Here is a 14,351-nt window from a genome sequence, read left to right as displayed (position 1 = left end):
ACTTCAGCTCTGGTACGAGGCGATAGATCACGTTTCTGCCTCTTACTTTCTTCTTCTTCTTTCTTCTCGAATGAATAGGATCGTTTCATCTTGAGTGCAAAACGTCAAATGACTCAAGTTTAAACACCATAGACTAATTTATAGTCATGACAAACCAGCGTATATAAAAAGGGTGTGTGTCTTGTCCTTTCACTATTCATTTCACTCTCAAACCGAGCACAACGATGGAAGAGACTACCCAGATGGAACGTTTCATCAGAGCTTTGCGAGGGGTCATTAGAAAATTCTCTTCAGACCAGCCGACGGACTACTCTCCTTCCTTTCGAGATAAAAGTCAAGATACTTGCTATATCTGTCAGAAGAAAGGGCATTGGTCTTCAGAGTGTCCAGACCGTCAAAAAAGAAAAAAAGGGGCTAGAAAAGACAAAAGTCAAGATACCTGTTATTATTGTCAAGAAAAAGGACATTGGTCTCAAGATTGCCCAAAAAAGAAACAAGAGGAGTCGGAAGAAAAGAGGGATTCTTCAGAAGAAGAGAGAGATTCTTCAGAGGAAGAAAGCAGCCAGGTGAAGAAAAAGAAACAGGAGAAGAAAAGAAGAAGGGAAGAAAGTGAGGAGGAAGAGGAGGAAAAGACTGTGACAGTGAAGAAATTGAAAAAAAAGAGAGAGTAAAAAAGAAAGAAACAGAAGAAGTGAATGCAATTTATAAAGTGTTCTGTTGTGAATTGTGAATTGGATTGTAACTATGGAGAAAAGAATACATTAATTATATAAGGTAAGTGTCTTTGAGTTTTGATTTTAAAATAAGAAGCTACACTCACGAACTCATACACAGACATGTACTATAAGGGTAAAATGTTGGTTTTTTTTGTTGTTGATTTTTGAGTTATTGGCAAATTGAAAGGCTATCTCTTTTCGAGAGAAGTGGGTGGCCCTGAAAAGGGCCTTTTTATTTTGGTGTAGGGGGTGAGTTTAAGCAATCAACTTTAACTGCCTTAAGCCACGCCAGCGGCCGAGGCCTACTTCTGATGATTGGGTTGAAATCACTAAGGGTGGTACGATAGGCTTAGTCACAGGGTTGGCATGTTTAGCTCGGGAAGGTCGTATTCTCTTCGGTCGTGATAAAGAAGTCTGATACATTTGTTTCAGACTTCTTAACTCCGCTAAAATGTCCAACAGTACCGTAGCCGTTTGATTTTCACCCTCTTGTTTCTTTGCTGGTACTTCTTCTTGTTGTTGTTTTTTTCTTACCTCTTCTTGTTGCTGTTGCTGTTGCTGTAGGAGAAAAGCTTGTTCCGCTTCCTTTTGTCGTTGCATAAATTTCTCAAATTCTTCTTTCTGTCTCTGTCTAAAATTCTCCACTTGCGGTAATGAAGAATGAGACGAAGGTTCCGGAACAAATTCTTGCGAGGTAAGAAAATCCACAAAATCCCATTGTACCTCTTCTGAAAGTAAGTCCGGGTTCCCTTGGGTGGTCTCCACTGCTGGTGCACCCCAATGGATCGTTTTCTGAGTTTCCGTCATGTTGAATCACTGTCGCATAGATTGACAGCACACAGGCGCTAGCGAATCTATATAGACCACATGACGTCACAGACTGCTCTCTTCGGATTGGATGCGGACTGACTGAATTTTGTAACGCGTGTTCGGATTGGTGAATGGACTCAATCCGTTTCAATCCTTCCTCTACCTATAAATAAGCGCAGTTCACTGCATTGATTCACCTGTTCTCGTCGCCTCACGATGTGGACCACAGTTGAATCATCCACCCTTGTGTCTTCCATGATGTTTAGGACGGACATGCTCATGTATGTCCGGTCCAAGTGGACTGTTGTTGATAGGACAGATACTAGTCTATGGATGAGAAGAGTTTACATAGAAAGACAAGGATGCCTCAAGAGGGTACTTGTGTATGGACCTGCAGGTAGAAGGAGTTTAAGAAGAAGAAGATGTGACAGATGCCGTCTATGTTAATATTAATATTAACATAAACCCAAAGGCCCTTTTCAGGGCCACCCACATTTCTCGAAAAGAGATAGCCTTTCGATTGCCTACCTCTTGATAAAAAGTTAAAAAAAAAAAAATCCCATGTTCAATTCCCCTTGTCCCTAAAGTAGTTTTTTTTTTGTAACATGTTCAATTCCCCTTTGTCCCTAGACAAACCCAGACTCTATTCCCATGTTCAATTCCCCTTGTCCCTAGACAGACCCAAACTCTATTCCCCATGTTCAATTGCCTTTGTCCCAAGAATCGATATTTTTTTTTCCATTGTTCGAATGCCTTTGACGCTAATCTCAATATTTCCTTTTGTTTTCCTTTCTCCAGTGTTAAATTCCATTGACGCTAATCTTACCCAGGGTTTTTTGCCCATGTTAAATTTCCATTGACGCTAATCTCGCCCAGGGTGGTTAATGTTAAATTTCCATTGACGCTAATCTCGCCCAGGGGGTGTTTGTAATGCTAATTCCCATTGACGCTAATCTCACCCCTTTCACTACTATTATATATGGCAAGCAAACAACGGTTAATTTACACAGATTGCGTAATATCCTCGCGGTATCAGTTTCCCATAAGTATAGAATTTCTTCATTTCAAAATGGCATAGTATGTTAAATTAGGCGATAGTTATTAAAAAAAGATTTCTTCGTAATGTTGAATAAAAATAAAAGTATCCAGAAATTGGCCTAAGTTGAAGATTGGATCGCAGTTAGTTTGTCAAAAGGAAAAATAAGTGGAAGTCACTGGTACTAGCTAGATTTCACAGGAGAAGAACTCAAAACTTGTTTTCTTAAAATGATGGATTGTGTCCCTGCTTTAAAGTAAACAATAAATCTAGACTGTGGTGTTAGCTAACAGTATTTCCTTAGACCAACAGATGTCAATGGAGGGAGTTAACTGAGATATTGAAGGAGTTGTTTCCCCTATCTATCTACTCTCTGAGTGACATCACAGTATGCAAATCGTCTATATCCATTCGCCATGATAAAATGAGTTCACGCAACTTTTAAGAACAAACATATCAATAAAAGTGCTATGCTATTCCAATTCTTATAACCGATAACATGTTTAGTTCTGGTTTACACATTTTAGCTGCTTCAATATTTTAAAGATAGGTACAATACATATCAAACCTAATATTCAAAAGTTAAGGCGCAATGATTTGTAACTACTTCCGGCGGTGATTTGTCCCTGTCAGTAAAAGGAGGAGTGACAAGTCATTACAAACAGAAAGATAATATAAAACATATTTGAAATGACTTCACGAACTGAAAAAGACAAACAGAAGGCCCAGCAGGAGAAATTTCAGGCAGTTCTTTCCAGCCTACTCAAAGACGACGACAACAAATACTGTGTTGATTGCGATGCCAAGGGTAACAATATATATATATATATATATATGTTATACCATATCGATCTTTCTTTGGTCCCATTGATCTGATCGGTGTTGATGCGCTTGGTGATGTGGAGGTGGATACACTATATTATTTCGTTAAGGGACATGTATTCCAGGGTTCCATAAAAGATATCCAGACATGTATTACAGTAAATTTAAATTCACATACGTTTTCATGTACTATTCGGGAAGCTATGCACGGAATCGGATATATTAACTTGCAATAGCAAGTCTTGATGTCAGTATGCCCCTCTCAGAACGGATGTGCAAACTCTAACTTTGCACACAGAGCAGAATTAGATTTAGATATCCATTAGAGCTCTCGGGGACCTAAACTTCCTGGTCAAATACACGCTAAATTCTCAAAGGGTGCACCCTTTCTATAACGTGAACCTGTGATGTACCTCATATTACTCTGGTATGCTCTCCCTGTTTATATTTTGGTCAGTCATAGTTAGTCTGCAGAATAGGTAAATGCTAGACCTAAGTATACAGGCATGAAGCCATTGTGACTAAGTAACAGCAGATCCTTTCCTCTGTAATTATCTCGTGAAAAGAACTGTGATTGTTTAGTTTGTTTTAACGGTGGTTAAATTGGTGTTGATGTGATTATAAATAGTGAAAGTAATCAAAGGTTTCCCAGAGTTCGAGTTTACAGTATTGTCAAATCATCGGCTGTATAGATACAATTTAATCCTAATATCAGTTAAAATAATGATTATATCATTATTCATTTTCCTTTCTAACCTTCTGAAAGTGAAGGACTCTTGAGTTTATGCCAGGGTTCTCAGAAATAAGCTTAGGAGTCCAGATATCCATGAGTGTAGAGTCCAGTGCTCCTCATCCTAAAACTCTGGAGAACTTAGTCCTACATGTAAGACTTTGATGCTGATATTTAAGTTTTGGGTGTCAGCCCCTTCCTGCTTAACTAACAGTGCTGTGTAGTGTGTTTTGATGTCAACTAACATCATAACGAAAGTCAAATTTTCAGGAACATCTCACACAACTGGCAACTAAAAAAATGGCACATTTCTACAAGGTAAAGTCATAATGTTTTAGTCAGACTTTACTTACTCTGATGCCTTTTCTCTAATAAATTCAAATTCTCACAAAAGAAATGGACCTGTTTTCAAGTTTTGTTGGCCTACATTTCATTTGACTGGAAAGCGATGAAAGCCGGGAATGCCGAAATTGGGTTAAGTTGAAATATTGTTCTTTAACGAAATGAATAAAACTATATTATGCCTATTGGAACTGTAATGCAACATTTCGTTTCGTTCAAGAAGCATATCACCACATGAACCTACTTAAACATACTTTGGCATACTTTGACTACTGTCGCATTGCAACAAAATCATATGTATGTCAACGGAACATGAAAAAGCGTTCATTTGCTAGTGTCGTATTTCATTCCACCAGGATAAATACAGCACAGTAAGTATATTAATTACACATAAATTAATGGAAGAGTGTCGATATATGTTGCCAAATGTGTGAAATATTCCTGAAATTTTGACTACTCGTTCCGATGTCAGTGACATCCGAACATGCTATACAAGGCTGTTATTTGGATAGTAAGACATAGCACTAAAACAAAACTAACATGTGCTATGTCTTACATTGTAGGACTATGGAGAACTCGGCCATTGTAGCAGTAGTTCTCTGTGCTACATTTCACTGTCGGACTCTAGTCCAACATACCTATCCAACCTCACCCATGTGTACACAATAGCAAGATACTTATGCTCCTCTTCTGACATCGTATATGTCTTATGGACAGCGTTCTTTTGCATACCAGGGCCCAGCAACGTGGAATGAATTGCCCACTGAACTTAGACACAAAGACACAGTGACCCCATTCAAGAGCGCTCTCAAAACTCACTTATTTTGACTGCAAGAACAAACTTAAAGACCTAATAATGTTTTCTAATTTCATGGTGTTTGTTTTTGTAATCATATCATTATATGTTTTTTATCTTATAGGTGTTGTCTAATGGGTTAAAACGCTTAGAGCTACTAAATATTAGGCGCTATGCAAAGTCCTCATTATTATTTATTATTATTATTATATACCAACACCAAAGATTCCTAACTATGCACTTCATGTAATGAGAAGTAATGATAGGGATGCATTCATGTGCATTGAATTTAATATAAAGACTCCTCACTATGGGCATGCCTCTAGATAACACCTTACACAGCACATTGTTGGTACTGAGATATGCTAAAATATTGAATACTTTTTTAAACAGAAACTTTAATTTGTACATTGTACTCTTCCATGGTTACTTCTTTATTAACTAGTGAAGAATATGGAAGTAGATTGTTCATATAATTTTGTTTGAGTATCTCAACATCATATCCTGAAATTCTTGCTGCCACGTCACAATCTTCAGTTTGCTGTTAGTGTTTATCAATGATCAATAAGATGTTTCTGTAATTGTTTATAATTTTGTCCAGCAAATCAATGTCAGATGCCAGGGATTTTGGGACCAACATTTTGACCCATTTGCTGTGTCCATTTTGTTCCAATTTAAACATAACAAATTCACAATCAGAACTTTGATGCACTTTTGCCAGTAAATACACCTTGCATATGATTTAGACTGCTTAATATTTCTGTGACTATCTGTTTTGAATTACGTATTTTTTGCAATGGTCGTTGAATTAGCCTCTTTCACTTTTACATTCTTTAGGACCAAGATGGGCTTCATGGAACTTGGGAGTATTTCTTTGTATTCGATGTGCTGGTATCCACAGGAATCTTGGGGTTCACATTTCTAAGGTGAAGTCAGTCAACCTAGATACATGGACACCAGAGCAAGTTGCAGTAAGTAGTACAGTAAGACCTGTCAGACAAGCACAAAATGATTCTATACATTGCTTTTAACATGCTGTACTCTTGTATCTCATGGGATATCAGAAGAAGAAGAAGCAAGTAATGTAATTTTCTTGAATCACTTATTCAATTGTTTTGAGGAAACACAGTTTTTAGTAATCTTCGATGCAGAAAAAAAAAACACAATAAAAAACAAAAACAAAAAAACCCCATCAATTGCAGTATATGCCTGTTACATGTTGCATGTGTAAATGGTAAACAGTCATGATTGGAGCTGATGGGCAGTTTAACTAGTGGCGATTAAAGTCAAGGAGATCAGGTGTAAACCACCATTTCACACATTGTGATTAATGCTATATATATAATGATGTATATCTGGAATTGCTCATATTCACATTAAGTAGTATTTGTATGTGGAGTATTACACCTTTCACTGTTTATTTTCACAAACCTCTGGGACCACTAAAATCAGTGCTGAAAAAAATCAGATAGCTCAACACCTGGGGCCCCTCAATTTATAGATTCGACATGTCCTGTATTCTAAGTGATGTGCCCGTCAGGGCTTGTCGAACAAAATTCTAATTTGCCTGAGGAAACTTAGTTGTGCTGATAAATGTGTAAATGTATTTTCAAAATGTTGACATATCGGTCATAAAATGCGCAAATGATCCACTGTTCTTTGTGAAAATGAGATCTAATTTTATTCAGATTGAAGCATGGTGTGTCATGCTAAACATATGATTTTGTACTCCCAAATCCCCTGACAAGGTCATTGTTTTGAGGAAACACAATTTTTAGTAATCTTCAATGTAGAAGAAAAAAAAACAATAAAAAACAAAAACAAAGAAACCCCATCACTTGCAATATATGTCTGTTGCATGTGTAAAAGGTAAACAGTCATGATTGGAGCTGATGGGCAGTTTAACTAGTGGCAATTAAAGTCAAGGAGATCAGGTGTAAACCACCATTTCACATAGTAATTGGCAGACAATGGCTAGTGAGATGTTTTTGAAGCTTACAGCGGGTGAGTCCATTGTGATATTTTGCATAAGTAGGATTAGGACATAGAACAGCCCATTATTGGTAAATCAAAGTGATGCTAGATGTATGTACAGGAATTAAAGTTATTACATAGTCTTGAATGAGAATGTTTAAGCCTTATCTATTATAGTTTTGACAAGTTTGTGAACAGTGGCAGCGTTTCTTTAAAGTTGTATTTCACTGTATTTATAGAATGAACTCTTGGCTAATGAAGTATTATATTGTGAAGCATGCCAGCAAAAAAAAGATAAGGGGTTGGGGGTTAGGCCTTTAATTTTTTGCATATACTTGCACATACTGCAAACAACACATCGACATACATCAACTCTGTTCTGCCCAGGATTCACTCAGAGAATCCAGCAGAGAAGTTTGAATACCAGTCCCAAGCAAGTGTAGTGATAAACACTAATGACACTTGCATTACCTTCAAACCCCATTGAACCCTGTTGAATTTATATTCAAACTGTAGCTATTGCAACAATATGTGACAATATTAAAAAAGGGGAAAATTTGGGCTTGTGGAATTTCAGTAAGGGCTCATGAGTTTATTTAAGTTGCCAGCCCTGGGCCTGTGTTTAAAAAAAATTCTTTGAGTGCTGCTAAAATAAATTTTTTTGTTACTGTTCCTGCCAAAATTTCACAGATCCTATTCAAATCAAACAGATGCTGGTTAAATTTTTAATTCATTATTTATTATTCATTAACATTGACTCGAAACATTAACAACCGCATTTCACCAACAAGTCTCTCAGAAGGTTGAAAGTTCATCATCAGAACTAGGTCCATCAGGTATAATTTCTGGGTGTATGTTTCGTGTTCCAGCAGTATGCCATGGCTCAATGGCATTTCACGGATCATAAACCTTGTAGTTTGGGAAGTTAAGGAGCACCATTAAATCCATTTTCGTGGCAGCTGTGCATTATGCAAATATGTCCTCATGTTGACAATTATCACTGTACAATACAATTAATGATAATCAGTAATAATATGATATTAACGCACATTGTTTGGTATAATTCTGGATTATTTGTTGAGTTGGAGAATGCGACCTTTTCTAATTGGTCATTGCTAGCCAACCCTTCACTTTTTGTTATCATCATTAATGAAATCATGTTTGGGGTCTGGACAGTAATTACGCTAATTTACTTCATGAGTGGGTGAGTGGTTTTAATGCCTTTCCAAGTGTGCCATGAATATTTATTGTATCTCGTCAAGTGCATGAAGTTTGATAGGTTTCTGGGTGGACACAGTATACAGACAAGTTAGCCATTAGATGGAATGCCAATGCTTGACCAGCTCATAAGTGTTTTTATAGTGACTGATGGTTATATGCACAGTTCCAGTGGATTAGTGATTGCTGTTTTTTTTCGGTCCGTCTGCAAAGTCACTAACTGTGGGTTATCAGATTTGTTATTTCGAGTCCTGCTTACAATGAATATTAGGTTTCTGTGACATGTATTTCATGTTTCAGTGATTTTACTTAACCTTTGTGGTTAGCTGATTTTCTCAGGCACTGTTGCCTATGGAGTTACCTAATTTTGTGTGTAAGATCATGAAGGATTCTATATTCATCATTATTCCGACCTATATTTCAAATTTTTTTGCTTAGTTTCTTTAGGCAGGGGTTTGTTTCTTAGACACAGTTGCTGGGACAGCCACATAAGTCAGTGTATAGAAGTGTCATCTGGCATTAAACACCCTTCAGTGAAACTTAGGTCACTGACCTGTATTGCATGGTTCAGTATTTTTGGTTAACATTTGTGTTTGGCTTGTCTTCTCATGCACTGTTGAGTGTGGCACCACTTAACTGTGTGTAATTGCATCATGAGTAAGTACTATGGCCATCAGGGAAAACTAGGTCACCGTTACCTTTATTTTATGTTTTTGTTTGCCTTTGCATTGAACATTGGTTAGAGTTTGCATTTATGTTACTTTCTTAGGCATTATTACTTAGGGTCACATAGGTTAATGTTTTAACAGTAATGTCATATGGAGTACTACACCTTTTAGTGAAAATTAGGTCTTTGTTGTCTAAAATAAACCATGTTCTAAATAATAACTCATTTCATGTATCTATACTATGTTCAGTAAAGATGTTTAGAAAAAGAGAGAAAGGAAAGAACAGGGCTCTTTTGTTTCTTTCTGGAAATTGAGACTTATAATTGAATTTTGCATTGATATAAGCACAGTTTGTTTTGCAGCATGAACTAGCTTTTATGTCTTAAAGTTTATTTACATATTTTATATGATAATAATAAATATTTTATCAGAAAGACTTGTCTTGATGCAGTTCTAAACAGTTGGGATTCCTGTGTAGAAAGTATAAGGATAATTGGTAGAGAATAACTTTCCTATTGTTCATAAAGATTCAGTACGATCTGTGCTATTGTGTTAATAGAGAGTAGGAGGGATGTCCTTTATAAGTTCATAAGAACCTTTCTCTTTTTGCTTGCTTATCATTGCCAGTATTACCAGGGTTTTCTAGTTCCTAATTTTGCCCATTTATTTTTATTAAACTTTATGTAGGTGCACACCTTATTATACAGTAGTCAAATCTGTACCTCACTGTCAAAGGTTTTTAGTAGGGAAATGTCATGAGTTGGCATATGTGTCTATATCTGGTGGTCTTTTTTTGTGTAGATGATGATGGAGATGGGAAACAGTCGAGCCAGGGCAGTGTATGAGGCTAATATGCCAGACAATCAAAGGAGACCACAGACAGATTCGTATCCTTTAACATATGTGACACAATCACATAATGTTTGTTAAAATTGTAAATTATTTTGCCAGATTGATTTATAATTTGTTTATGGAAAAATTACTATAATAGCTTGACAAATTCACTCTTCAGAATGCATGGTAAGGTTTGGTTTGCCTTGAAGTTTTTATTAAGTTTGCCTGTGCAGAAGTTCATCATAAATAAGAATAAGGTCAGTGTTGAGGTTTTTTACTCTTGTGGTAAAGAAAAGGAAGGTTGGCCAAAAAAAGTGTGATTCATGTCGTGGTACATTCCAACATTAATTTACAGTGCTTAACGCAGTACAGAAATGATGATAAACCCTGAAACAAAAATGCTGAAAACAATCAGTACTATGCTTGATTATAAGCCCCATCTTACTGCAAAGAATATAGGCCCTGATTTACCATTGCCTAATCTGCCTGTAGATCAGGGTCTCTTGTTCTACTGATTACTCCTAACAAACTGCACATACCAACAGTATGAGATGGCAGATTGGGGTCTATGCACTTGGACTAAACTTGTAGGCAAGTATGTATGTTATTGGCTTATGCACACTGATGGGAGAGAGTACATTTACTCTCTCTGGCTCAGTGTGGGTGTTTGTTATATTGATGAATTATGGTAAAGTTTGTCATGGTACAGGTTTGCTATATATTGATTGTTCAAGGAAGCCTAGAAACTTTTTCATATAAGTCTGACACAGAACTTAGGGACTTTAACAGTTTCAGTTTAATGAGTGTACACTAATTACATGGTGGTCAGAAATTTTATTTAATTTAGTATAGTGCTTTTACAATAATTTTTACCATGTTATGTATTAGAATGACTTAAGGGGCCCTGAGTGGCCGAGTGGTCTAAAGCGTTCGCCGTTACGGATCACTGCCATCTCACCTCTGTCTGCGCCGGTTCAAGTCTCAGATTCAGCCAATATAGATATGTGAGAAAGCATGCCAGTAGCTTCTCGTGGGTCGGTGGTTCTTTCCGGGGTTTTCCCGGGTTCTTCCTCCACCATTAATACTGGCCGCCATATATAGCCTATCGTGTGCTGAAAAATGGCGTTAAACCCCACAACAACAACAACAACAAGAAGATTGATTTAAATCAGCATAAAGTTATTACAGTAATAACTTTACAGTAGTTATATACAAATACTATTGAATTTAGCATAAAGTTATTACAGTACTAACTTTACAGTAGTTATGTACAAGTACTATTGAATTTAGCATTACTAGATCTTTATGTATGAGCTCTATTTAATTTAGCATAAAGCTATTAGAATAAAATCTTACAGTGGTTACGTGCAATGTGTATTCTTCATGGGTAGTTCAACAAGAATGACGTGAAAAGCTTTGCGTTATTTTCATACATGATACACATATTTCCTTGACCATTCGTTCAGAGCACTTGAAGCATTTATTCGTTCAAAATATGAGCAGAAAAAATTCATTGCTCGGGAATGGGTTCCTCCAAAACCAGTGATACCTAAAGATGTAAGTAGAGCTGAGTTGTGATGTAGCTATAATTACAAATATCTTGACCGGGATCTTCTTTGAAAGTAAGATATGGACATTGATACATAACCAAACTTCATGACTGCTCTGCTGGCCTAGTGGTTAGAGTGTCCACATCGCAGGAGGTCGCAGGTTTGAACCCCTGCTAAGTCATACCAAAGACTTTGAAAAAATGGTACTAACAGCTACCTTATTAGGCGCTCACCATTAAGAGGTTAGTGTTAGGACTGGTCAGCCTGGTGTCAGGATAATGTGACTGGGTGGGACATCATGCAACAAGTCTGCGGCATGATGCCCCAGTGTTAGACATCACTATAAACTGCCACACTGCAATCATCATAGCAGTATGACTGAAAAATCATTAAAGCTAAGATAAAACTCGAAATCACACAGAGAACACACACACACCAAGCTTCACCTTTCAACCCCGGTCAGAATATCCTTGTGCAGTGTTTTCAGTACAAGCCAAATAACTTTGACTTTCTGAAAGAAACTTAGATGTGATTCTTTCCAGATTGGCTAAGTTTTTATTGGATGAATGTCTGGATAGATGTGTTTAGAGTGGATTCTCATAAAAACTTGTGTACTGAAAATAAAGTTGATGACATTTTAACCAAAAATTACCAGCACCTACAATTTTACGTTATTGCAGCAACTGCTCGGGTGGCCTAGTGGTTAGAGCAGGTGTGGACAAACTAGGGCCAGCGGGCTGCATGCGGCCCACCAAGGGTTTTCATGTGGCCTAGAAACAAGTCCTCATTCTAACTGACTCTGTTTATGTTACTCTGTTTATCAAATAAATGTGCTTCTTTTGAAGTTTAAGTTTTCACATATTAACAACACATTAACAACTGAAAATGAATTAGATGTTATTTATATAAACCTTTTGTTTTTGCTATTTCAAATATTAATTATTTTACTTATTGAACTATGCGGCCCGCGACAAGGTGTAAATTTGTGTATGCGGCACTTGCACTGGAAAGTTTGCCCACCTCGGCGTTGGAGCATCCGTCCCTGATGCGGGAGGTCATGGGTTCGAACCCCAGCAGAGTCATACCAAAGACTTGTAAAAATGGTACTAACAGCTGCCTTGCAAGTCACTTAGCATTAAGAGGTTAGTGTTAGGACTTGTCGGCCTGGTGTCAGGATAATGTGACTGGGTGGGACATCATGCTACATATCTGCGGCATGATGTCCCAGTGCTGGACATCGCTTTAAACTGCCACACTGCAGACATGATAGCAATATGGCTGGAAAATTGTTAAAGCTATGTTAAAAATCTAAATCACACACATGTTATTCCAGCAACATTGAAATAAAATACATGTAGTTTGAAATAAGCCCCAAGTGTTACTTACCTTGTTGTAGATGATGATGTGTACTTAAGTTGTTGTGATGTTAATATCATTATGTTGTGGAAACAGTCATGGTCTTGAGGACAGCTCAAAATGGTCAATGTTTACATCTGATTGTTTTTCAAATGTGGGACAGAAACGGCCCAATGTATTCCAATTACTATCAACCATTTAGCTGCGAGTCAGTCATTGTTTGTCATAATTCTTATAAACCTTGGAAAAATATCAAGTCATGTTAAGTGTGGATCATAATAGAGCTAGAATAATTTTAAAATGTTCTACTTACCTGTGATCTTACGTTCACATTATATATGATTTAAATTTTTGACTGACAGAAAATTTAACTGTCAAGCAAAATTTTCAGCTTCTGATCCAACTAGATTGTGCAGTCACACTTGCTGTGTTAGGCTTGTTTTACTCTGATGCAACCTGGTAATAATAAATAGAGAGACAATTGGTTTTAACTATCTTCTGTAAATCTTTATTTAAAAAATTATATATTTATTGGTATTTAAAATTGTGGAATGTTGAATGAGACATGTTTACACAAATGGGTATGTATTTGTACACACAATAATTGCTGTGAAGTGCCAATCGAATGAACATCTAAATTTGTAAATATAAAGAATTACACAAAAAGCTTAAAAGGATGAGCCCTTCCAAATCAACATAAACATTGAGTTCTGCAAGGTAAAAGAAAATGGCAGAGAAGTTAAATACATGTTACTTTTTTAAAGAAAATGTAAACTTTTTGAGAAGAAAATGTTTAGTTTATCTAAAATTGAGTTCAGATAAGTATGTGTGGCCATCTTGGATTTGGCGATTCCTTCATTTTCTTTCACCACTGTAACTTCAAACTTAAGTACATTTAATGATTTATTATGTCATTTGTGTGACCCTGCTTTTGTCCAGGATTGTGTAAGTGATTAAATTCTTTATATGGGTCATAATTATGCTGGAGCTTAGGATCAATATTCATGTCTTTCACCATCTTATGGGTCATTCTGAAACCTTGGGAAATATTTTTATGTAGACTGTTGTTTGATTTTCTTTTATACAGTTAGAGAACCTTTTAAAATTTAAGATGGAAAATCAGACATAAAGTGCCAAAAGGCACTGTACATTTGCTTAACTAATTAGGGTCTGAAGAATTCAATAATTTGAAGATAGCCCATTGAGTTGCCAGGAAAAGAACCTGGTATCCCACTGTAGATCAGAAGAGAATTTAATATGAAACTGTTAATTTTATGACACCGTTTCCTTGTTATGGGCAGTTTATAATTTCTGTCTATACTTATAAGTTGTGTCCAACTGCAGTCAGTATGCTGTCACATAATGCATTGGCAGATCAATGTTTATTTGTTTGTTTTTTTGTGTACTGATTACTGCTAATAAACTGCATTGACTCGGGTGTTCTGGTGCATGATGCTTTGGCTGATCTGGGTCTGCATGGTTGGGCGTGACTTAAAATG

The 14,351-nt window shown here is 36.6% G+C and overlaps 1 protein-coding gene across 3 annotated transcripts in view; it reads left to right on the top strand.

Annotated features, from left to right (window-relative positions):
- Positions 1 to 3,181: 3,181 nt before the first annotated feature.
- Positions 3,182 to 14,351, top strand: part of LOC149806736 (stromal membrane-associated protein 1-like) — a 57,428-nt gene continuing 46,258 nt past the window's right edge. For all 3 annotated transcript variants that reach the window (XM_089957009.1, XM_089956997.1, XM_089957005.1), the window contains exons 1-4: positions 3,182 to 3,370; positions 6,090 to 6,223; positions 9,914 to 9,999; positions 11,413 to 11,503. In XM_089957009.1, coding sequence (XP_089813135.1) covers positions 3,253 to 3,370; positions 6,090 to 6,223; positions 9,914 to 9,999; positions 11,413 to 11,503 — 429 coding nt within the window. In that variant the 5' untranslated portion in view covers positions 3,182 to 3,252. The remainder of the gene's footprint in view (positions 3,371 to 6,089; positions 6,224 to 9,913; positions 10,000 to 11,412; positions 11,504 to 14,351) is intronic.

The sequence above is a fragment of the Sinohyriopsis cumingii genome, chromosome 1, assembly GCF_028554795.1.
Source record: "Sinohyriopsis cumingii isolate HCF-2022 chromosome 1, ASM2855479v2, whole genome shotgun sequence".
Classification (NCBI taxonomy): Eukaryota; Metazoa; Mollusca; class Bivalvia; order Unionida; family Unionidae; genus Sinohyriopsis; species Sinohyriopsis cumingii.
Note: the sequence above shows the minus strand (reverse complement) of the source record. Positions and strands in the feature narration are given on the sequence as shown.